This window comes from Miniopterus natalensis, chromosome 4, assembly GCF_054644295.1.
Source record: "Miniopterus natalensis isolate mMinNat1 chromosome 4, mMinNat1.hap1, whole genome shotgun sequence".
In the NCBI taxonomy this organism is placed as follows: domain Eukaryota; kingdom Metazoa; phylum Chordata; class Mammalia; order Chiroptera; family Miniopteridae; genus Miniopterus; species Miniopterus natalensis.
In genome coordinates this window covers 27354507-27380424 of record NC_142084.1, presented here as the reverse complement: position 1 = coordinate 27380424, position 25918 = coordinate 27354507, and the positions used below count along the sequence as shown (strand labels likewise).

The 25918-nt window shown below is 36.5% G+C and overlaps 1 protein-coding gene across 1 annotated transcript in view; it reads right to left on the bottom strand.

Moving 5' to 3' along the window:
- Positions 1-25918, bottom strand: part of AFG2A (AAA ATPase AFG2A) — a 235958-nt gene that overhangs the window by 186298 nt on the left and 23742 nt on the right. Inside the window, exon 10 of the mRNA XM_016203317.2 lies at positions 14515-14669. Within this exon, the coding sequence (XP_016058803.2) occupies positions 14515-14669 (155 nt within the window). The remainder of the gene's footprint in view (positions 1-14514; positions 14670-25918) is intronic.

Sequence of the window (25918 nt, the reverse complement as noted above, 5' to 3'; positions counted from 1 at the left end):
AGGAATGAAGAATGCACAAGACTGACATGGTCTCTTGTCGTGGAGCTTACAGTCTGGAAGGAAAGGTAGACATTAAACAAATATATTAGTAATTACTTAATTTAAAAACTAGAAAAAAAAATACAGTACCCTACAAGAGCACATAACAGGCTTTCTAGACAATCTGACATTTTGCAGGGACATCAAAGCTGAGTGGGAGTGAGGCCAACTAAAGAGAATGAATGAGGCTGAACCCCTAATACTTACTTTTAGTTCATCTTGGGGAAGGAAGAGATACATATGAAAATAATGGCAGTCATACTTAAGAACCCGACTAAGTTTTACTCCAGATTCTAATCTGGTAAAAGAAATCTGTTTTAGCTTTCCTGATTCATCACTTGATGGGTTACTGTTCTACATCCTGGCTGCTTTTCCTTACTATCTCTAGATAAATCTAAAGTTGTGCACACTAGAGATCTAGACACCAATGAAAAGAGGAAGGTTGTAGATTAATTAAACATGCGTAAGAAGAGCCACTGAGAACAACTTCTGCATGTAGGCAGCACATCAGCCTAAATTCTGGTTAAGTACTCATGAGGGGCTGGAGGATTTTTAAATTAGATAATTAAAGGCTCAAAATTAATATTATACCCTTGTCAAGCTGTAATGAGAATGGAAAACAGCCACACTCAAATTGAGGGATATTCTACAAAAAGACCTGACCAGTAGACCTCAAAACTGTCAAGGCTATTAAAAAACTGAAAAGAATTAAGAAACACTGTCAAAGCCCAGAGAATTCTAAAGAGACAGATAACTAAATGTAACGGAATGGCCTAGATGCAATCCTTAATTAGAAAAAGGACATTAGGGGAAAACTAATAAAATCCAAAAAAAGTATGGAGTTTAATAGGGTGACAGTGTTCAAGAAAGATTTGACTCAGAAGGCCTGGGTTGCTCAAACCCTGTCCATTCCAAAGAAAGGCCAAACTTTAGGACAGGCTCTTGGCAGGCACCTGGAAGATAATCGCTGGGCCTTTTTAATAGGAGTGTTTTTGTACACATGAGGCCTTGGGCTGTGCTGTACCAGTTTGACCAGGTAAGTTTACCCTGACAATGTGATTTATGAAACTTTTTTTTTTTCCTGCTCCAGGAAGGGCTGGAGTCTAAGTAGCTAAGGTAAGACATACAGGTGCTGTATACCTATGTTCCTGGCTTGTAATAAAACCACAGACACCAAGGTTCAGGGGAGCCTCCCTGGTCACTAACACTTAGCACATATTGTCACACATGATTTCGGGGAGAATTAAGTGTAATTCTACTAGAGAGAACACCTAGAAGCTTGTGCCAATTTCTCTTGGATTTCACCCCATGCGCCTTTTCCCTTTGATGATTTTTTTCTGTATCCCTTCACTGTAATAAATCATAACCAGGAGTGTAACAGCTTCTGAGTCCAGTGAGCCCTCTAGAGAGTCTTCATGCCTGAGGGTGGGCTTCAGGATCCCCAATAGAGACTGACAGATAATAAAATTATGAACAATTTATAATTCTCTAGAACTAAAATCCCCAACTACTCCCTACTGTTCATCTACAGCCCTGGACATTAGGGAAAACTTTATTTCAGGCTTTTAAACTTATCTACAAATTTCTCTTGGTCTTATAGTGAAGTTCACAGGCACCTGCTGATTTTCAGATGAAGTTCAATCTATCTACCCACTTTCCCCACTTTCCCATGATACCCCTTTCTACCTTAGAACATTAGTCTTTCTATTGGATCAAAACCAGGTAAGTTTTTTTTTTATTTTTTTTTTATTCTCACCCGAGAATATGTTTTCATTGATTATAGAAAGAGAGGAAGGGAGAGAAAAAGAGAGAAACTTCGATGTGAGAAACATCGATTGGTTGCCTCCCACACATGACCCAACCAGGTATCAAACCCGCAACCTTTTTGATGTACGGGACGACAGAGCTTCCAAGTCAGGGCCAGAAAGTTCATTCTTAATATACTTTAAAAAAAAAACACGAAAAACAATGGAAAAAAACTGCAAGGAATTTATCTGAAGAGTACATAAAATTCTGACACAGAAATTTTAACATGGGACACTGGAACATGTCCCACCCTGTGGCTTGGATGTAAATCATTAAATAAGAAACTTTTAAAAATTGCCAAATACAAATCTCTGCTTCTGGCCAAGGAGTAAAAGAGAAAAGATTAGCCATTTTGTCTTAAAAAACAAAACACTAACCAAAAAACCTGAGAGAACATATAAAATATTCAGGACACTGGCCATCAGGCAATGAAGGAAAATGACTGTTGAGAAAAGGGAAACCAAATGAGGTGAACGCTATGATTGCACCCAACGAACTGCCTGGAGAAAGGTCACAGGTTGCAGCAATGCAGGGGAAACTCAGGCAGAGCCCATGGTCTCCCTGAGATTAGAAGATGAAGCCAGGAGTATGGGTAAGCCAAAGTCGCTGGGCACCACAGTGCAGAGTATTAAGAGACAAGAGAGGTACACAGAAAGAGAACTCCTGAGATCTGTAGAGGGTATCCACCAAATATTCAGTTATCAGTGCATGAATGTGAGAAAAACCAAATGAAACCAGAAAGAAAAAATAAAATAAAATATAAAATAAAATAAAATTAAAATAAAATAAAATAAAATAATAAAATAAAATGAGGCCAAAGACCTAAAAGAAATAGAAGAAATCATGTCTGGCTCCCAACAACCAGAGTACAACCTCATAATTCATAGGGCATCAGGTGAAAAATAATGGCCAAATTTTTTTCAAATTTGATTAAACCTCTAAACCCACATACAAAGAATCATCAGTGAACCAGTACAAGAAACATGAAGAAAACTACCAAGATATATGACAATTAAATTGTTTAAAATTAGTGATAAAGGCCTGGCTGGTGTGGCTCAGTTGGTTGGAGAATCATCCTGTGCACCAGAAGGTGGTGGGTTTAATTCCCAGTCAGGGCACAAACCTAGGTTGCAGGTTTGACCCTGGTCAGAGTGCAAACGGGAGGCAAACTAATCAATGTTCCTCTCTCTCCCCTCCTACCTCCCTAGAATCTATTTTTAAAAATTTAAAAAAAAACAAAACAAAACAGTGATAAAGAGAAAAATTTAAAAGCAACCAGAGGAAAAATAGATATATTCTACATAGAAAAGAAAGAAAATGGAGACAGCATATTTCTTTCCAAAATAACGCAAAAAAGAAGAGGGTGGAACAAAAACTTTAAAGAACTCGGGGAGTGAGGAGGGAATGTCAACATAAATTCTTTATCCAGTGAAAATATCTTTCTAAAACAAAAAGAGAAAGACTTTTTTTTTCAGACAAACAACAACTGAGCCTGGCTGGCATGACTCAGTGGTTGAGTGCTGACCCATGAACCAGGAGATTGCAGTTCCATTCCAGTCAGGGCACATGCCCAGGTTTCAGGCTCCATCCCCAGTAAGGAGTATGCAGGAGGCAGCGGATCAATGACTCTCTCTCATCATTGAAGTTTCTACCTCTCTCTCCATCTCCCTTCCTCTCTCTGAAATCAATAAAAGAAAGAAAAAAGGAAGGAAGGGAGGAGGAAATGGAAGGAAGGAAGGAAGGAAGGAAGGAAGGAAGGAAGGAAGGAAGGAAGGAAGGAAGGAAGGGAGGGAGGGAGGAAGGGAGGGAGGGAGGGAGGGAGGGAGGGAGGGAGGGAGGGAGGGAGGGAGGGAGGGAGGGAGGGATTTATGATCAGCAAACCTGTATTACAGAAAATATTTCAGTAAGCCCATCAGGAAGAAAGAAAATGATACCAGATAGAAACTTGAATCTACACAAAAGACCTGAAATGGTACATACATTGAATAAATTTAAAGATTTTTTTTTCCTTATTATTTAAATCTTTCAAAAGGGAATGCTGTTTAGAGCAAAAATGATGACAATGTACGGTGGGGTTTACAACATCCGTAAAAGTAAAATACACAACAGCACACAGCAAGGAAGGGAGCAATGAAGTGGACTGTTTTAGGGTTCCCATACTATACACGTGATATATTATCACTTGAAGGTAGACTATGATAAGTTAAACATGTCATAAGAAAAATTAAATATTTTGAACTAAATGGAAATAAAAATACAACATATTAAATGAGTGGTATGCCGTTAAAGCAAGGCTAATGGTTATTTACAAATAGCACTGAATGCTTACAGCACAAAAGACAGATGTAAAATCACTAACCACAGCTCCCAACTTAAGAAACAACAAGAAGAAGAGCAAATTAAGCCTAATGGGAACAGAAGGAACTAATAAATATTAGAAAAGAAATCAATAAAATCAAAACAAAGAAATTTTTTAAGTTGATAATTTGAAAAGATCAATAAAATTGGTCAACCTCCAGCCAGACTGACTATGAAAAAAAGAGAAGACACACTTACCAGGATCAGAAACAAAAGACAGGACATCACTACTGATTCTGCAGACAGTAAAAAGATAGTAAGAATACTATGAACAAGTCTATGTCCATCATTTCTACAATTAAGATGAAATGGACCAATTTCTCAAAAAATAAACTACTAAAATTCATTCAAGAAAAAAAATGATAAGCTGAATAGTTTTATATTTACTAAAAAATTAAATTTTACTTAGGCCTTCAAAGCAATAAAAATTTCAGGTCCAGAGGATTTCAATGGAAAAGATTTAAGGGAGAAATAATACTAATCAAAATAATACTAATTCTACACAATTTCTTTCAACTAATAAATGAAGAGAGAACACTTTCCAACCCAGTCTATAATACCAGCATTACTGTAATACCAAAAACAAAACAAAACAAAAATATTAAGACAAATATGTCAGACAAAGACATTAAAAAACTATAGGCCCGTATCTCTCAGGAACATATTCTTTTTCCCAACAAAATACTAGCAAACAGAATCCAGCAATATGTAAAAGGATACTATATCAAAGCCAAGTGGAGTTCATCCAGAAATACAAGACTGATTCAATATTGAAAATCAGTAAGTGTAATTTACTTTATTGACATAGTAAGAAAAACCATGTGATCATTTCAATGGATAAAGAAAAAGAATTCAACATCCATTGATGATTTTCAAAAAAAATCTCTCAACAAACTAATATCATACTTAATGGTGAGGAAGGGAACAAAGAGTTATGGTTTAATGGGTAAGACGTTTAAGTATGGGAAGAGGAGGAAGCTTTGGAGATGGACTGTGGTGATGGTTGCACAGCAATGTGAATATAATATACTAAAGCCACCAAGTTATACACTTAAAAATGGTTAAAATAGTAAGTTTTATGTTATGTATATTTTACCACAGTTAAAAAAACAACAAACTTTTCCCGTTTATGGTTTTCATGGCTCCAACCTATAGTTGGAGTTTCTAAAATGCTATGGTTATACACAGAAGAGCAGGGTTAACCCTACTGGGGGAAAAATTAATCAAAGACATAAATATAAAAGCTACAACTATAAAATCTAAAAGAAATTATACGGAAAATCTTAGTGCCCTTGGATTTTGCAATGGTTTCTCAACTATGATACCAAAAGTACATACAACAAGAGAAAAAATAGATACATTGGACTTCATGAAAATTAAAACATTTGTGCTTCAAAGGACACTATCAAGAAAATGATTAAAAAAGAGACAGCTCACTGAATGGGAGAAAATATCTGCAAATCATATTTATCTTATATCAGTATCACAGATCTGATAAAGGATTTGTATCTAGAATATATACAAACCCTTACAACTCAATAATAAAAAGTCAAATAACTTGATTAAAACTAGACAAATCACCTGAATAGACATTTCTAAAGAAGATACTTACAAATGGCCAACAAGTAAATGAAAAGCCACTAAAAATGCAAAAACCACAATGAGATACCATTTCACAGCCACTAGGGTAGCTATAAGAAAAAAGACGGGTAGTGACAAGTGTTAGTGAGGCAAAGGATAAATAGGAACTCTCCATACACTGCTGGTGGGAATGTAAAATGGTGCAGCCACTTTCTAAAACTGACAATTTTTCAAAAGGTTAAACATAGAGTTACCAATGACCCAGCAATTCCACTACCAGATACATACCCCCCAAAACAGGTATGCAAACAAAAACTTGTACACAAATGTTCGAATGTTCACAGCAGCTTTATTAGCAGCTCTATTCGCAAGGGCCAGAAAGTAGAAGCAATCCAAATGTCTATCAACTACTGAATGGATAAATCACATATGCTATATACATACAATGAAATATAATTTGGCATAAAAAGGAATGATGTACTGCTTCATGACACGACATGGATGGAGCCTTGAAATTTTTATGTTATGTGAAAGAAGACAGTGGCAAAGAACCACATATTTTGATTCCATTTATGTAAAATGTCTAGAATAAGCAAATCTATAGACGTAAAAAAGATAAATAGTTGCCTAAGGATGGAGGGAAATGGGCAGGTTGGGAGATGAAGGGTAAAGGGTATAGAGGTGTTTTCTTGGGAATGATGAAAATGTTCTAAAGTTGATTATAGTGATGGCAATACAACCCTTTGAATATACCAGACCACCAAACTGACCCTTTAAATGAATAAACTGATATGTGAATTATATCTCAATAAAGCTGTTACCAAAAAATTATTTATATGGAAAGGTAAAAATTATTTCTGAAAAATAAAAACCACTATGAACCAAAATGCTTCACAAAATATTCATTCGGTCATTTAACAAATTTTTATTTAGTTGTTACTACTTGCCAAGCAGTGGAAATATAAAGGTGAACAAGACAAAAGATCCACAAGGCATACATGTGTATTTTGTGTATGTGTATATCAGGGATCACATTTCAAGATCTTTGGTACCCGAAAGATCAGAAATAATTTTTCAGGCAGAGGAGAGGACTACATGTGCAAAATATAGAACTCTGGTAGGCAGACAGACGTGATTCGAGCAAGGATAATGGGCTAGGTACAGAAGGTCACCAAGGTGAAAAGCCCTGGATGTCTAGCAAAGGACAATTATAGGGTGGGACCTCATCCCCAAGGTGACCTTTCTTCCCCTAGCATATGGCTGGTCCTGCGGTTTGGACCCCCTGACCTTTCCTCCCTAGAGATAACATCTAGGCCTCAGTTGTATTTCAGCTTCAGGCCCAGAAAAGCAACAAAACCAGACAAGGCTGACCTTAGCGCCAGCTGCATTAAATAATGAGCCCCTGCCCCAATCAGTGGAGACCTAGACCCTGAAAGGACATACCTGGAGAACTGCTGAATGTTCTACTGAGATCTTCCCCTGGGACCTCCCCTAAAATCTCCACCCTTAAAACCCTTAGGACAGAGGACCCAGTGTGCTCTCCCTCCAGGCCTTACCCTCCCCCACCCCGCAGGCGCATTACCGTAACCTTCCCCATTCCCAAGCTCCAAGGGCCCTTCTTTTGTCTCTATGATTTGTTTCCTAAGCCCATTTCTTCTACAAATTACTTTTTCACCTCTGTGATTTTATAAATAAATGTTCTCTTATAGTTTGAATCTTGGCTCTGAATTCTTTCCTAGCCAGAACTCAAGTACTAAGGTTGCTGAACCCAGGTCCCTTCTGACCCCATCAGTCCAATACCTGGTGCAATTCCATCCCTGCCAAAAGAATGGTTTAACAAGACTAGAGCATAATGTAAGATGAAAGTGAAGGAGGCATGAGCCAGGTTAGGAATACCAACTTAAAAGGATTAGACTTCATAATAGAGATGATCAACAGGTAGTTATCCTGTGGCTTTTAAACCTGGTCAGTAATTTCTTTTGGAAATAAAAAGTCCTGGGATGAAAAGACTAAAGGGTGAGATCAGATGAGTGTGCAATTACCCCATTCCTATAGAAGGGGAGATCGTGAAGAAGTGTAGTACCACAAAGAACCACACTAATCCTACCAATAATCTCCTTTCCTCCAAAGGAAAATCTGTGTTTTTAGCACTCATCAAGTTTTACTGAATTCTGATCAACTACACATACAAATGCAGCATTATTCAAAAATTCCTCAACATTATTTATAAATTCAAAAGAAGACTCCCATAAAAAAACACAAATTAAGAGTTTGCCATTTATAATCTAAATGGAAGGGAGTTTGATTTCACCAAAGTTAACCAGGATCAAAGCTGAGAACATAAATTGGTGATTCTAACACTAACTTTTATATCTCCTCATTTCTGCTCCTATAGAAGAAGCCTGAAAAAAGGTATAAAAAGAAGAGTGGAACAAAAGAGTTAAGGTTCTAAAATATGTAATAAGGCTAAAACTACAATCTTGATTTTGGCACAGAGTATTTCCTGGTTAAAAGTAATCTACTTTCCCAAATGTGCTTTCCTGTTCAATTGTTATTACTTAAAACTATAAAAATGTACAAGAGAAGTTGGCAGGGAAGACTGGGATCTTGGGAGTGATAGAAGACACTCTGCTGTCTAGACAATAAGAACCCAAATCAAAAGAAACCAAATTCAAAAGCCCTGCCAGGAGCCAATATGGAATTAATAGAATTTCCACAGGTTGTACTATCTATTCCAAAAAAAGCAATCTGTTATTTAAGAAAGCATCACAGAAACTCTCAATCCTTTGAATCTATAAAAGAAAATATAAAATACAGTGCTGTTTTTAAAATACAGAAACTCAATTAAATCTTTCTAATTATCCTGAGGGTACATGAAGAGTGAACTGTAATTATCATCAATTAAACTATTTAACTCAAATCTCTGCACCAGAAAAGTAATGCTAATGAGCTCATCCTATGAAATTCAACTGGCTGGTCACATTCTGATGATCTCCTCTCATCTGAAAAGGTGCCAAATGAAAATACATCAGTAAATTGTGAATATGTAATTAGTGAAACAGACAGCCTTTTGATTATTCATATAATTAAGAAGTTTGCTACTTTCTAAAATGGGAGTAAATAAGGAGTGTTTGTTTAACTAATGACACAGTGGTATACACTCAATGCCAACTACCTGGAAGTTTAACCTGGACCTAAGTTTATAAAGGAGTTTGGGGCCATACATTCCTGAGGTTCTGGTTGCAGTTCACATTACAAAAGTAGGTTCACATGAAAGTAGAGCCGTATCTTTTTATTGGCTTTTAGCTTATTCTGAACCAAATGTCCAAATTCTGAAAACTGTAATCCAAAGGCAGTATCACACGTATAAAGATGGATTATTTCCAGATAATAAGGGATAACCTAAAACTACATAAAATGAAATAGGGAAAGCCTGGGGGGAGGGGGGACATTAAGATGCATAAATGAATTAAACTTGATGGCAATTAATTTGTATATATTTGGTTAAGAATGTTATTTATCAGTAATAATTGCTAGGGTGTATATACAATGATAATGTACAAATACAAATATTAAAAGCGTATTTTTAATTTACCTTAATGAGATTTTTTAATAGATTAAGGAAACAACATGTTTCTGCAGAAAATATAAAGGACTATTCTATATCCTTCGAGAGTAGACAGCTTAGCACTATTACAGGCATCTTAATTCTAAAAGTGTTATATTCACTGAACAAAGAGTAAGGGTTAAAATTCACCACAGAAATCAACTTTTATGAAATATGAAAAATATGAAGAATGTCACATGTGGGTAATAACAGACTATATTGTATTTTGGTGTAGAAGAAAGGTGACATACTTTTTCAGGTATATCTGAAATGGACCATCTAATATATTTTTTTCATGAAAAATTACAGTCACTCATTCAACAAATACTGACTGGACATCTCTTATGTGCTAGTCATGTGCTAAGTACTAAGGATAAAAATAAAAAAAACCTCTGCTCTCATAAAACTTAAAATCCATTAAAAGAATCATCCAGCTACACCCTTTATCTAAAAACTGAACCTTTTGACCACCCGAGCATGGCTCAGTGGCTGAGCATCGACCTAGGATCCAGGAGATTGAGGTTCAATTCCTGGTCAGAGCGCATACCTGCGTTTCGGGCTTAATCCCCCGTTGGGGGTATGCAGGAGGCAGCCAGCTGATCAATGATGACTCACTCATCATTGATGTTTCTCTCTCTCTCCCTCTCTCTCTCTGAAATCAATAAAGATATACCTAAAAAATAATAAAAATAAAAAGAACATTTTTATAATAGTTATTTTTCATTTCCTTTTTAAAATCTCCATGCATCTAAAAATTATCCAGTATTATTCCTCATAACAAAGAGGATTTTTTCAGTCAAGAAAATAAACTCTAGCCCGGCCAGTGTGCTCAGTGTGCTCAGTGGATCAACCTATGATCCAGGAGCTTGTGGTTTGATTCCTGGTCAGGGCACATGCCGGGGTGTTGAGCTTAATCTCTGGTGGAGGGCATGCAGGAGGCAGCCGATCAATGACTCACATCATTGATGTTTCGATCTTTCTCTCTCTTTCTTTCTCTCTCTCCCTCCCTTCTCCTCTCCCTCTCCCTTTCTCTCTCTGAAATCAATAAAGATATGTTTTTTAAAAAAAAGAAACTCTAGTAGAAAGTAAAAAAGGACTAAGGTAAAAAAAAAAAGATTTTGTTTAAGCTCCTCATTATTTAAATTTTTTATCACATGATTATAAATTAGAACAACCTTTTTGAAAAAACAAACAACTTTAAAAAAAATCACATATTTTAGTCTGGTAAGTCAACTTCTAAGAATCATAAATGCAAAGATTTGGACACGAATATGTTTATAACCATTTTAGAGAAAAATAAAAAACCTAAATATTTGAGAATGGAAGGATAAAACAAATTACAGTTTACCCACAAAACTCTATTATTCAGTCACTAAAAAGGTGTCAGCCAATAAATCTGAAAATAAAATGTTTACCATATAATTTTAAGTGAAAAAAAGAATATAAAATTATACCTTAAAATTATATTAAAATATCGCTATGCACAGAAAAAAATCTTAAAACTCTCTTGGAACTATAATAAAATATTAACAGTTGTTATCTCTGGGTGATAATTTGAACTTTCACAATACATATTAGAATATTCAAAGATTCTAGGAATTCCTGTGGTAAAGAAATACATTTGGCTTTAATCACCAATTAATTGTAAAATACATTTGACTTTTAATACACCAACTGGTATAATCACCATTTCAGAATGTCCAAAAAAAGGAAACATTAATTTAAGTAAGTGGCTAACACTTATGGTCTCCTGAAATTAATAATGTATTATATTATAACTGGCAACATTCCCATCTTAAGACATTTCTTTCAAACTTAAATATAACTAGGCAAGTGTGATTTCAAGGTTTTAATTTCACACACTAAAATCTTTTCTCAAAAGATGTTGAATGCTCAATTTACTATTAAAAAATGTTCACAATTAACTAGCTACTTGAAATAGGTTTTCTATAGCAAAATAAGCATTAAACTTTCTGCAGAAATAATTTGGAGATATTTTTGTAGATGTAGTAGCCAGAAATCAGAATGGTAAAGTTTAGGAATCCAATTATAGAAATGTTGACTTCTCAGGAAATTTTTTACAATCTGAAGTGAGCATAAAAAGCAATATAAGAAAGTCCTTTGACCAGGGCTAACCACGCCGGAGCTCATGAGTAACATCACAGGACACCATGGCCCAATGCCAAACCATAAAGTGCCAAATGGAAAATGGCACAAGTCCATGGATTGTAAATACTGTATCAAAAGAAAATAAAGGAAAAAATCTTTCATTAGCGCAATTAAAAATGCAGTTACAGTACTAGTTCCTGTGATGAATAAATCAGTTCAGCAGGTCCAAGAGCTGACAGCCACTGTTTAAACACATTCTCCACTAGCAGCAACTTTAAGTTTAAAACCTTACTATATGTTTCCCAAGTTCTTAAAGTTTTTTAAACACTAAAGTGTTTTTGGATGGCGTAGTTGATTTATAACCCTATCATCTGAAATTTTCACATGTGGCATTTTATAGTTAGGCATCTACCTGACCCATTATATTATGCAACAGTAGCCAATAAAATATAGATAAATACTGCAAATAGAAGTATTCATACCAATGTGCCCAAACTTTAGACCATAAATTCCAAAGAAATGAAAAGTTTCTACTAACCCAACATTAATCATTCATTATTTCATAACCCCATTTGTCAAATTATTCTTACTAAATTAGCATGTTCTGCTACAGAGCTTCTGAAAAACCCCAAAGGTAGGCTATAAGTTCAGTAGTGAATTTGAAAATGTTTCAAAAAGAATTCAAAACCACATTAAGTAGCCTAAAGTAGCAGGTAGGCCTTGGGGATATTCCTATCTCTAGGGCACTGTTTACAAAACAATTGCGCTCTGTAAGTTAAGAAGTATCTGTATCACTTAGCTTTTAGTGGCTAAAAACAACAGACACATTATTTCTGAGGGTTTGCTACTGGGTGGTTCTTCTGGTCTGGGCAAACTTTGATTGGGGTAGGATAGTCTAGCGTGGTGTCACATGTCTGACAATTGGCTGGATGGCTGGGCTGAAGGGATCTCAGCTAGGAGGGCTCATCTCTCCTCCACATGGTCTCTCATCCCCCAGGAAGCTGGTACAGGTTTCTTTACATGGGCTAAAGCAGAGTCTCAAAGAGCAGCAAGAGCAGGCAACCCCCAAGTGCTTTCAAGTCTGCTTGCATCATGACTGAATATCCTATCAGCCAAAGCAAGTTACATGGCCAAGTACAGGTTCAAAGGATAGCAAACTTGACTCCATCTCTTTTATGGTAGGAGCTACGAAGTTGTAGTGCAAAGGGCAAACACACAGTGATGGGAAGAATGTGTGGTCATTTTTTGCAACCTAAAATGCACAGTCTCTGCTCCACACGGTACATGGCAAAGTAAGTTTCCATAACAGCTCTTTTGACACTTCATAATACATATTAGTGCATCAAAAGACTCTGAGAAGTCCTGCAGCAAAGAAATACAGTTGATTTTATTTACGCCAGCATTTCCCAAACTTATTTGACCATAAAACACATTTTTCAAGGAATGGTCACTTTTAAAAGTGCAAACAGATCCACTGATTTCTTCTCATTATACTGTTCCACAGTTTACTCCATTGACTTGCTATCTTTTGAGTCTTTCAGTTTTTATCTTTTTAGCTTACAAGTTTAAAATGTTAGTTAATGACCAAGAAAACTGTGAATACTGACACGTCTATACACAATGAGGCACAGGGTTTAAAACTAGGCCTGACTCTCTAACAAGGCTCTAAGTTTTCAAATAGCTGTAATGTTACGGCTTTTACAAGAGTGTCTCAGCAGTAATAGGATTACCTCAAAAGAGAAATTTAAATGGCAAGATATTATAAAGGTAAAGGGAAAGAACAGTCCCAAATTCCATTCTTCTATCAGAGCTCTCCTAAAACTGATGGACAGCAATCTGTTAACTTTCCTTGAGCAGCACTGAGACACAGACATGCTCCTTACAATCCAGGCAAGCTTAATGGCCCATCCTCTACCTCAATACAATGCAGGACACACTACCAATGCTTTGTTTCAATGTTAACTTTCCAGAAATATTAATATACCAGGCCCACTTGGGACATGGAGGACATAGCAGATGATCCATGCACCAAAGGTAACTTCTTGCCTTTATGGTGATTGGACTGGAAACTTTGCAAAGACTGTCCATGATAAAGTATATGTACGTAAAAGGGCCCAAAAATCCACTAGGCATCATTAGTAGAAGACATCATTACTAGAAGGTATTTTTGTTCTAAAATTAGTCTACTTGACATATTCTGATAAAACTAAACATGCAATTAGTATACTACCCAGCAACTATAGTCTTTGGCATTTCTTCCACAGAAATGAAAACTTACGTTTACACAAAACCTGTACACGAATGTTCATAGCAGCTTTATTCATAATAGACCCAAATTGGAAACAGCCCAGATTTCCTTCAACAAACAGGCCAGTGGTTAAACTATGGTACATACATATCACAGACTACTACTAAGCAATAGAAAGGAACAAACTATTGATACACATAACAATTTGGATGCATCTCCAAGAAATTATGCTAAGTGAAAACAACCTAATCTCAAACTGCTCCATACTGTGTAATTCCATTAATATTTCTGAAATGACAGAATTTTAGAGATGGGTGCTGAAACAAGGTGGGCAAAGCAAGGGACCACTGTAGTGGTGGAACTTTTTAGCATCTCAAATCTGGCGATAAGATACACTATCTTTACATCTAATAAAACTGCATAGGTCTAAATATACACATGTGCATGCACAACACACATAAATGAATACAAGTAACACTGGGAAAATCTGAATAAGATAAGTGATTACAGCAATATAAATATCCTGCTTGTGATACTATACTTTAGTTTTCCAGATGTTACCATCGGGGGAAACTTGGTAAATGGTATACAGGTTCTCCCTATAGTATTTCTTAGAACTGCACTGAATCTACAATTATTCCACAAAAATTTCAATTAAAAAATTTTTTTTAAAGTTCAGCCTAGGAAGGTAGTTTCCTTGGAGTCTCAATTTCTTTCAGAGTTTAATTCAAACAGTGTGGCTTGCATGGGGGTACAAATGACTTACACTTGGAACATCAACTGCAACTTCTCTCATTGCACTGGGCCTAACGTCATTCATTCCCTGCAAGAAATCATTCAGAGTAATCTTCACCAATGCAGCCACCTTGCTGTCAGGGAGGGTAGGCTGTTTCTTCAGGACCCTCCGCAAGGCATAGAGACCTGCAAAAAGAAAAGTAACACAAGATTTATCGTTTACCCATAAATACAGACTGAACCATTACCATTAAAAATAATAACAACCCCAAACCTCATGCACGTTATAGCATTTCAAATGTGTTGTGCTGGGGGAGGGGCAGGGTGGAGAGGAAGATGGAAGAATGTGGGGAATACAGGCAAAACTCCAAGTGCTTAGTTTGGCAGAGAAAATACAACAAATTGATATGAAATATGAAAAGAGAGATACTTTACAAACGTGAAATAAAATAAAACTTATTTTAAAAATCCACAAAAAGACCATAAAGGTTCATCAAAATAATTTGTTTGGAGAATTTCCTTTAAAACGGTAAACTATTAAAATAATAATATGTCTTTTGCCTCTGTACTTCTTGTCAGTATATTCAAACCAGAGCTACAAGTTTGGTAAGGTACTGGTAGAATATCTTAAAGGAAATACTCAGTTGGCAGTTTGAAAACGTAGTTTTGGAATTCAAGAGGGAGCCAGACTTCAGAGTTATGTGCTATTGTAGGATGGAAGAGATCTGTAAAGGGACGCTGGTGAGGGAGCAGGGATGGAAGAATGAGGGCTGGAGTCTCAATCTCAGGGCAGCCCATCATCTGAAGAGCACAGTAAGAAATGGTGGTTTAAAAAGAGAGAGAGCATTACTAGAAAGAGATGGAGGAGTAGAATCAGGATAGTAAAATAGCGCAGGAGCCAAAAAGGTGATCCACCAAGTCAAACTGAGAGAGATCCAAAATAACTTACAAGAGACTACGGTGACCTAGAAAGTAAAAGATGCTATGTCCTTTTTTTCGCTATTTGCTTAGAGTTGAAACACTAACAGGACTGACTGTCCCAACCTCCTACCTCCACAACTAAGTTACCAGATTTTAAGCCCTTTGATACGGACCTCTAGTCCAGAGGGCAGCAGTGTCCCTAGGTGCTTTTTGCGCTAGGGTCTTTTTAATGAGGGACCACTACATTTGTGTTCCAGTACACAAAGAACTTCCAGTTTGAAGAATTTCAGTCTCAGAGACTTCTTAGAACTCCAGTCTGAATATATGACTGCCCTGGGACACTAGTTAGCTCCATCATTTTAAAATGTCTTTTGTCTAAAATGTTATGCATCAGTGAATTTTTCCTAAATTAAAATGATACCATAGTTATAATTTTACTTGCTTTCACTTACTTGAACTTTTATAGAGAAACAGAAGCACTGATGCAAGGAAGGCAGACACAAACGTCCCCAAACAAAGGGTTGGATATCTTTGACTAATAAATAAAAACCAGTGAATAGTAGAAGACACTCTGAAAACAGACCTATAGCAATCTTTCCTTGGAAACTATCAATGTGAGTCTCATATACATAGAGGTTTCTGAGAGAATAGGCTAACTGGAAAAAAAGCTACCCAAGAGGAAACTGAGGATATATGGAAAATTTCACTATTTTCTAAGGAAAATTTCTTGCACAATCCTCTGCTATCTAAAATCTATAAGTCACTTATGTAGATCTATCTCACAAATGCCCATTTGGTGTCTCTGACTTCCAAAATGTTGAAAGACAATTCTTCACATCTCTTTTGCATTTCTGCTTATCTTTCAAGCAGAAGCACTAACTGCCTCTAATCCAGACTATCTGTTCAAGGATGTTTGTATACAGGAAGACACAGTCTCCCTCCAAGGCAAGGGGCAGACATGCTTACTGACCATGACAAAAGATTCAGGTTCCCTAAGTTCAGGGTTCTCCTTCTGCAATGCCACCTTGGATGTCACCCAGCCCACTCTGTGTCACTGTGAAAATTGAGGCTTGGGAAACTGGTGCAAATGCTGATGCTCTGGTTACTTCTGCTTTTGTAAGTAATATTCTGTCCTTTGACTCTAACCCAGGAATTATGTGTTCTGCAAGCACTTGTGAAACTTATTAGCTTGCAAGTAGGGTAAAATCTCAGACCCTTCATAGCTCTTGATACAAAAATAAAAGTTTATGTTAAATCAGGTTGTTCTGCTGCCTATATTCTTTTAAGTTAAATGGTGCACAGAAAGCTAAATAAATAAAACTTCAGTAATAAGGTGCTCTGTTGTATTAAATAGCACATTGGTAGCCTGAATTTAAGCAGTTTCTAAAATAATCTTCCATAAATGTAAGTTCTCAAAAGACCAGAAGAATCTTACTATTCTTCATGTCCCAAGTAACTATAAGGCAATATTTGTCAACATTTCTGTTTTAGAACAGATACCCCACTCGTACCAGTACTGAATACTAAAAACTGAAACAAGGGAAGTGGTCTAATAATTATTCAGCCACATTTATGTCATGTAAGCATAAAGTTTGACAATAAAGGAGACCAATTATTTTCACTTGAAGAAGACGTTTAGGAAGAGCAAGAAATATGTTTTTTAAAAGGATACATTATAATATAAGTAGATATAAAACAACAAAACCTCTGAACTTCCAAATACAAATTATAGAATTTAGAGCTGAGCAAAAACTCGAGGTCTATAAAGATAACAAGAGAACAGCAGTAGTTCCCAGAGCAGACAGAAAAGGCGAAAGATGAAGACGACTTGAGTTTTCAACAATTAAGAAATAGTAAACTACAAAGATTGAATCTGTGATGAACTCAGCACAGCTTAACATATCCAAATGATAGGTAAACATATTTACATAAAATATATTAAATGCAATATGAAAATTTGAGTGATGTTACTAAAGCTGTACTTACAACAGTGACAGACACAATACACATTATTAGGAAAGAAAAAAAAGGATGAAAGTTAATCACATGCTCATCTCAGCTCATGTCAGGAACATCAAACCCAGTTTAGTGGGGATTAGTGAAAATTTAGTCAACCCTCACAGAAATCACTTAGTATATTCCTTTATTTCACAAATGATAAGAAACTAAAAGGTGTGTCCAAGTTCAAGAAGTTAGACTTGAAAAATGAGTTGAGTTAAACTGCTAACATGGGAATTAAGGACAAAGAGGCAACAGAGTATTCCAGGCAAAGGGAACAGCATAAACAAAGGCCTAGGAACAAGAATGAGAGTAACAATTAAGACTAAGAGGCCCTGTAGAACAAGACAAAACCCCTGGTCCTTAAAGAGTTCACTCTTAGAAATGTGAAAGAACATGTTTTAAGAACACATCTCAAATAAACCTAAATCCAACTTTACTGATTTGTGTGTAGATATGTAAGAAGATAAAGTATGGTAGACTGTCAGAAAGGAACAAAGAACAATGTGGAAATTACAGATTTGCAAAAGCTGTCAGCCATAGGCTTTCAGGTGTTAAATGAATATCAGAGCTTGCAATTTTAAAGATCCCTGGAGCCATCCTATTAATGCAACCAGGTCTCCATGGTCCTATATCTGTCACTAGCTCAGGTGTCTCTTTACATAAAACTGCCTCTTTGGCCATCAGTTATCTCATTTATTAAATGGAAAGATTAAAATCTATTTTCTCTAAATTATTTTTTCAGCTTTAAAATCCTGTGATGCTAAGGTTAACTTATTGGACATCAACCATTCCTCAAGAGGACATATTAGAATCTGTGCCAAGAAATTAAATATTTTTAAATACACATATTTTTATAAAGCAGAAGTAAATAATTATTCAAAGAAGCAAATGGACACATGCACATCATCATGGAATATAGCTTAGAGCAAGTAATCTATGACATTTCCTTTCCTTGCTAAGTTTAGTTTTTAAAATGTAAACAAAAACAGAAGCAATACTTCCCTGTTCTTAAAAATCTTTAAAACAAAAAACAGGTGTATATAATTAAATAATAAATGTGTCATTTTGTTTTCATTATTTTATTTTCCAATGCTCTCAAAAGCTGAGAATAGAAAACAAGATGCAATGAAGAGAAGAAAAGGCAAAATGCCCCAGGCAAGTCTAATGACAACACATTCCCTTCCAGTGTATGACATGTTCCCCCTCAAGCTCCACATCACCACTTAGATATAATCCTTTCCGGACAAAAGCAATTACTCTAAATTCATGCTCTTCAATAACATCTGTTCCAGATTCAATCAACAAACACCATCCAGCCACACACATACGGAATCCCACAATTTTACACTCAATGCTTGCTAAATTATGTTATGTTTGAGAGTGCAATTAAATTCCTTTATTAGAAACTAACAATGAACTTCAATGGATTCCAGGAATAATAATGCTTTTTTAGAATTAATACCTACCCTACAATTATATGAAGAAGTAACAGGAAACATGGGCATCTGGATTTCAGATTTGAACTGTAAAATTTGAACATAAAATTTCCTAATAATATACTCATACTCAAGAACATGAAGTCTGCAAGCAAGTACAACAAAATCTAAGGTTCCCTTTTTAAAGTGTGCTTTCCTCAATATATCAACTCCAGGAAATATCTGTTTTATCTGGAATCTTTACTCTCCCTCAACTCACTATTAATATAGACAAGGTGATAAGTAGCACTAGATAGGTTACTGGGACAGTTCCATTTCTCACTACTCGTTCACAGAAAAGAAACAAGTAGAATGCCCTCAAAGTGGGCACTGGAGTTCGTGCTTTATCCACATTAAAAGTCACTGGTGTGCCTGGCTAGCGTGGCTCAGGGGTTGAGCATCAACCTAGGATCCAGGAGATCGAGCTTTGATTTCCAGTCAGGGCATATGCCTGAGTTGCGGGCTCGTTCCCCAGCAGGGGGCGTGCAAGAGGCAGCCAATCTATGACTCTCATAATTGATGTTTCTCTCCCTCTCCCTTCCTCTCTCTGAAATCAATAAAAATATATTTTTAAAAAGTCATTGGTGTAACCTCAACTGATCACAGGAGCCAGTTCTGTTCTGAATCCCCACCACTTTCAAAAGTTGCTTTTAAACGTAATGGCTCACTTGCTGGAAGGCACACTAGTCTCATGACATGAATCTTTGGGCAAAGACGTCCCACACAGCTTGAGCTTGGATAGACCTGTAATCTGTCCTCATCTGTGAAAAGGGAATGCGCTACATGATTTCTGAGGGTTTCTAGTTCGAAAACATCAGAATTAATTCACTTTGCCAGCTTCAACAAACTTTGCTAAAAGTATAGCTTTTAGTTTCAAATTTTTAATATCAAATTATTTACTTAACTGGTTTAACAACATTATTAACATGCTGACTTTAAAAAAAAAAAAAAAAAAAGAATAGTTAATTGTAACACAATTCTTATGCCAAGAGAGGTTAAAGATCTACAGCTTGCTGGACCAGAGCAATGCCCAGGTAAGAGAGGAACCAGGAAAATGATGAAGGAATATAGTGTGATTTGGAGAGGCAGGGCAGGCCAACTACGTTTATCCCTTTTTATAAAAGGTAAAAAAACTCTAAATAATAAAACACCATTAAAACTGAAAAAGTAATTGACAATCACTATCTGTTTCCACAACTTTCAATCATTCCTCAATTTATTGCCATGTAGCAGGGAGCCAAGGACTCCACTAGAACTACTCTCTCAAGGTAACCCATGACTTCCCACTTGATGTCACTGTGGTCTCTAACACTGTGGATCCTGGTTCCACTACTTATTTCCTAAGTGATCTTGGGAAAGTTCCTTAATTTCTCTGACCTAAGTTTCCTCACCTAGACAATGAAGAAATCTTGTAAGGGAGGCTGTAAGAAATGCATTAATGCATGTTAGGTGCTTCAAATGGCAGCTGATACACTGCAAGTACTCCATCAGTGGTAACTAATACTACATTATTTCTAGTTACTTCCTCCCTGAAATCTCCCAGCATTTGAGTCACCCCTTTCTTTGAGTTATCTTTCCATCTCTCAAGCCATTCCTCAGTCTCCATACTGGATCTTTCTAACAGCCCAACCTTTGATGGTGGTGCCCCCCCTTCTCTCATTAACATTCCAGACCTTCCCCAACCATTCACAAACACCTAAAACACTGTACTATAATTACCTGTCACACCCAGCACTTCCCTGTACCTCATGGCCTCTAAGAGAAGGGGTCCAGGTTGTCTTAGTCACTGAAGTAGCCCCAGCACCCAGTGCAGGGCCTGGCTCAATAAATGAATGGATGACTGAACTCTATTCACTCTGATTTCATTCACTTCAGTGTCTTCAGTCACCATCTATCTCACTGATGATAACTCCCAAATCCTTATCTCTAACCCAGACTCTGCTGTCTACAAAACCTGCAATTCAAAGGCCTGCAGCTTAGAGGATAGAAATAATAGAGGGCTGGGAGGTGGGATAGAGTGGCAGAAAGAAGATTCTGCAATAGTCCAGAAATAAACAATGAATCGTTCAAAAAAAATTTTATTTCTTAGAGCTCAAATTCTGAATACATTTTGAAAATAGTTGACAGGATTTGATAAAGGAAAAGAAAAAAGGAATCAAGAATAACTCTTAGAAATAACTTATTTAGATAGACTGATTTTAGTTTTTGACTGTTTTAATTAGATAGAAAACCTTTCAAGTTTTATACTTTTATAGTCTTGGCAAGACAACTCAAAGTTTCCACTAGCAAAGTAAATGGTATATATCACTTAGAGCTTAAACAGAATCAAAACTACCACCTGTTTTTCTGAAACAAACCATTCAGCGCCAGTCATTTCCAAATTACAGCAAAAGTAATACTAAGATACCCAATTCACTGACAAAAAAATCCATCTCTTACATAATATCCATAATATTTATGCAGTAGGAAAAATCCCAACACCACAAATATAACTATCACTATATTTCAGAATTACAGAACTGAGGGGAAAATTGTTTTATGAAATGTCATACTACATAATTACTGCTTACTTATCCAGCTACAATGAATAAAAATATGCTCCCTTATAAAAAACATTAACTAGAGTGGTAATCGTGCTACATACATCAATTTAGTTTTGTTGCTCTAATGAAGGCCTATAATGGACTCATGTGCAATGAGGAAGGCAGGGAAGGGCAGAAACTGTGACTCTGGTTCAGCAAAAAAATCTGTCAGGGAGGCATCCCCATAAAAAGCCATATCTATCCCTAGCTTACATACTCTAATTGATGGGCAAGACCTTCACTGATCCAGATTCAGTAAAAATCACTACTCTAGCAAGGCAAAGAATTCTGCCAGATTTCCCCAATGTCTCTTGTACCAAAATAACCATGAATATTTCATAAAATACCAGGAATACTGCCAAAATTCAAATAAACTTCTACCAACCAGAGAAATGTATCAATACATGTAAAATACGAAACTTTTTTTTTAAGAAAGGCGCTACTTAATTACCAAGAGCCTGATGAACCATAACATCTGCTGACAGATTTTTTTTTAAAACCTCATAAGAATTCTTTTTTTTTTTTTTAATCATTATTGATTTCAGAGGGAAGAAAGGAGAGAAGGAGAGAGAGAGAGAGAGAGAGAGAGAGAGAGAGAGAAAAACATCAATGATGAGAGAGTCATTGATTGGCTGCCTCCTGCACGCCCCCGAATGGGGGTCGAGCCCGCAACCTGGGCATGTGCCCTGGCCAGGAATCAAACCCTGATCACCTGGATCCTAGGTCGATGCTCAACCGCTGAGCCACGCCCAGCCGGGCAAGAATTCTTAAATAGATATGTTATCCCTATTTAGCAGGTGAGGAAACAGAGATCAAGAGGTTAAACAGCTTGCCCAAAGATGCCAGGCTAGCTGATAAAGGACAGCTGGCATGTGAACCTATATCGTAAGCTTTCCACTAAACCCCACTATGACCCTGGACTTCATTAAAAAATACTGAATTTTCACAGAATCAACATTTTAATTCTAACTTAGAAAACACCACTGGAAGAATTCCAAACATGGTAGAAAATGTTAGAAAAAGAACCTCTCATAAGAGTTAAGTACTTTGTACATAGTAGATCCACAATAAATTGCCATTAAAATAAGCGAGTAACGGATGGGAGGGAGGACTAACAGCTATAAATATCTCAGAACTCTGGTATAAGACAGATAATATTTTCCATCTTAAAAATTGTTATGCTATAGTCATTAGTTTTATTGTTACTAGACCGACTTCAGTGTAATAATGATAAAATCATTGTTTAAGCATGAGTTTTCATTCTTCCTGTTTGGTGATGCTGTCTTATCAAGGCCCAAATATTTGGTATGAACACAATGAAATGATGTGTAATCCACAAAGATGCTAAAGATAAATTCGTACTGAAGCAAATACTTCCTTTCTCTGTAAACAAAATGTCTGAGTCCATCTCTTGAAAAAACCAGCACTATTTATACTCACTCTCCTGAAATGACACAGGCAGCCTTAGAAGGACAAGTTTATAATAAATCCCTGTATTTGGACAACACTGTTGCTAAGCATCTTCTAACATTCAGCAGAGTTTATATAAGTCATGTCTCTGCTACATAATTAACATTTCATGCTTTCCAAAAAAGTGTAGTATGCTTATCTAGGTTGTTAATTTAAAACATTATAAATTTTGAGAGAATTAATAAAAGGCTATGCAACTAATTAATTAGAAAGGCAGTCTAATCCCAGGGGGAACACAAACACAGACATTCAGTGTCAGGATGTGTCAGAGTTGAGTTTGTAAACAGCTTGTCCACTTGAGATAAAACATTTCAAAGTGCAGTTGCTCTCTGCTTACAAAGGTGAGCTACAAAACATTAGGCTTTTGGACAAGTCATGACATATCAAACCATGCTCTAGTGCAAAAGTTAATAATAAAGGAAACATAACATTTGAAAATAAGTTTCACACCCAACCCTCAATATTACCATTATATCTGCTCAGATAATAAGAGATCCAAGTGTTGAAAGCAACACTACTATAGTATTTCCAACTTTCATATCATTATGGTAAAAGTTAAGGAAACTATTTAGTGACACTGGGAAGACCAGAAAGCTGAGAGTAAGCACACTGCAAGAGGCTGTGTCACTATCTATTCCAGGCTGTGGAGGAGACTGTGAACCTTCCATCCTCTGGAAAAGCTCACACAAGCAAACGTATACCACAGGGATTCTGACCTTTTGTATTGGCATCCCGCAGCCTTTAGATTACAAAAATAAGCAGGAACATAGTTTATGTAGGTTTTGTGAAATTCGAAATCACTTCACTGTATGTGATTACCAGGTATCTGTGCACCACGTTTTGTTAAAAAGGGCAGAGCTTCCCCAACTAGAAGGCAGTCCAGAAAGAAGAAAAACCATCAGACAGCCAACACCCAAACACTCAAAGAACACACAGGTCCATAAACCCTAAGGAAGCAAATGTTCCAGGAAAAACATGTTTATTTGTATTCTTAATTGTTAATTCTTAACTGTTTCCTTAACTGTGGCTTTTATATCTTTCAGAATTGTCATTTTTAAGTTTTATTCAAAACCACTATATATACCTACAGGACAAACATAGACACTCGTTTTTTCCTAGAGCAGGAGAGTTAAATGATATAGTTTGGAATAATACATTACTGCCACATAAAAACTCTGGGAAGAAAATCAAAACTATCAGAAGTAGTCAGAGAATTACATTCCCTAAATTTCACCCAGTTAATTAAGTCAGTTACAGATAGAAATGCAAACTTCCTGCATCCCACTGGGACCTACTGAACCAGTATGAGGGTGTCCAGAATTGTGTTTTTAACAAGCTTCACAAGAGATTCTCACACAGGTTTAAACTGGAGAATCACAGGCCTAAATCAGGAATTCAAACCGCTCACAGACAAGTGCAGGAATGGCTGCTTCACAATCACTTAGGAAACAATATAAATACTGTTTCCAGTTCCCCACCTCCCTTACTCAAGTATGTGGTGGGAGTGTGTGTGTAGCTTCCCAGGTGAACATCACACATAATGAGGTTTAAGAACCAATGTCCTGTGTCCTTGGCTCTTGAAGTGTGGTTCCCCAGACCAGCAGCAGCAGCAGCTAGGAATCTGTTAGACAGTCAAAGACACCAGCCCAGACCTACTGAATCAGAAACTCAGGAAGTGGGGCACACTGGCCATCTATTTACTAGGTTCTCTAGATGACTCTGAAACATGATAATGTCTGAGCGCCTTGGCTCCAAGTGATCTGTCCTGAATTGGGAACATGTGAAAGGAACTGGAATCCTATGGAGAAGATTAAATCTCCTCACAGATCTGGAGGTCAAGGTGTCGTACTTCCCAGATGTGCCAGTGGGCATTCTCAAGCTGTCCATTTAAGCACAGCATGACTTCAAACAATGAAAATGCCTCCTAAAAAGCACTGGTTTAAAGCAAAACGTAGTTAAAGTCCAATCAGAGCTACGGCTGAGAAATCTTATCTGTGGAAAGTCAACAAGGGCTGGAAATGCTCAAGTGAACCGCAGCAGTTATCAAAGGTGGCACAGAGTAAGTCCGCATTGTTTATGGCTTCTATAAACAGTAACCACTGTTTCCTCAGCACAGAGCAAGGATTTCTGAAGGCAACAGAGGAAAGGAGATGAAGCTCACCAGAGGGTTAAAACAAAAAATCAACTCTGAGGTTAATAGACATTTTTAGTAGTCTACCAAGGGGAGCGGGATGGTAATTACATCTCTCAGCTTTTACATCCACTTCAGATCAAATCATTCTTGGGCACCTATTATGTACCAGAAATCATTAATATTGCCTCCAAATATCAAAATGTCATCATGACTCTTTTTTAATAAAACAATGATTCTAAATTTGTGTGCAACTCTAAGGTCAATGCAAAGACTGTGACTGCTTCTACTTGTCCAAGGAAACTTATTTTGGGGGGCGGGGGCACCAGTCCCAACTTCCCTAGGTGGTTATTTTAAAACACTGAGGGTCATTCAAATCATCCCCTAACTCCTCTAAATTTAGGCAGGATGCATCATGAAATGTTCATTTCTTTTTATTTATAACTAGGATAGTGGTTCAAATTTATCATATGGCTGAGTTTTTTCTTGCTATGCTCAATGCACACATCATAATTTATGGGGATGCCCTTGTATGTTCAGTAAGTGGGATATACACTTATACCTGTTCTACAGCAGTTGAGCATAATTCTACTATTTCTAATGCTTATAGAATTTGAGTTGTTTTATCTTGCCTTCTGAGTTACACTATTAACCAATTTTAAAATTTACTCAAGTCCTTAATCAAAAATTATAAAATTATTTCAATGAGAATATTAAGTTAATGTCACCATCAATATTAGTCTGCTTTGTTGCATTATTTCTAAGAACACTGTGGGAGAATATCTCGGACAAAGAACTGAAGTTAAGTCATTCAGACAAATAGTACAAAAGAGAAGACAATAAGGGGCAGAAAAG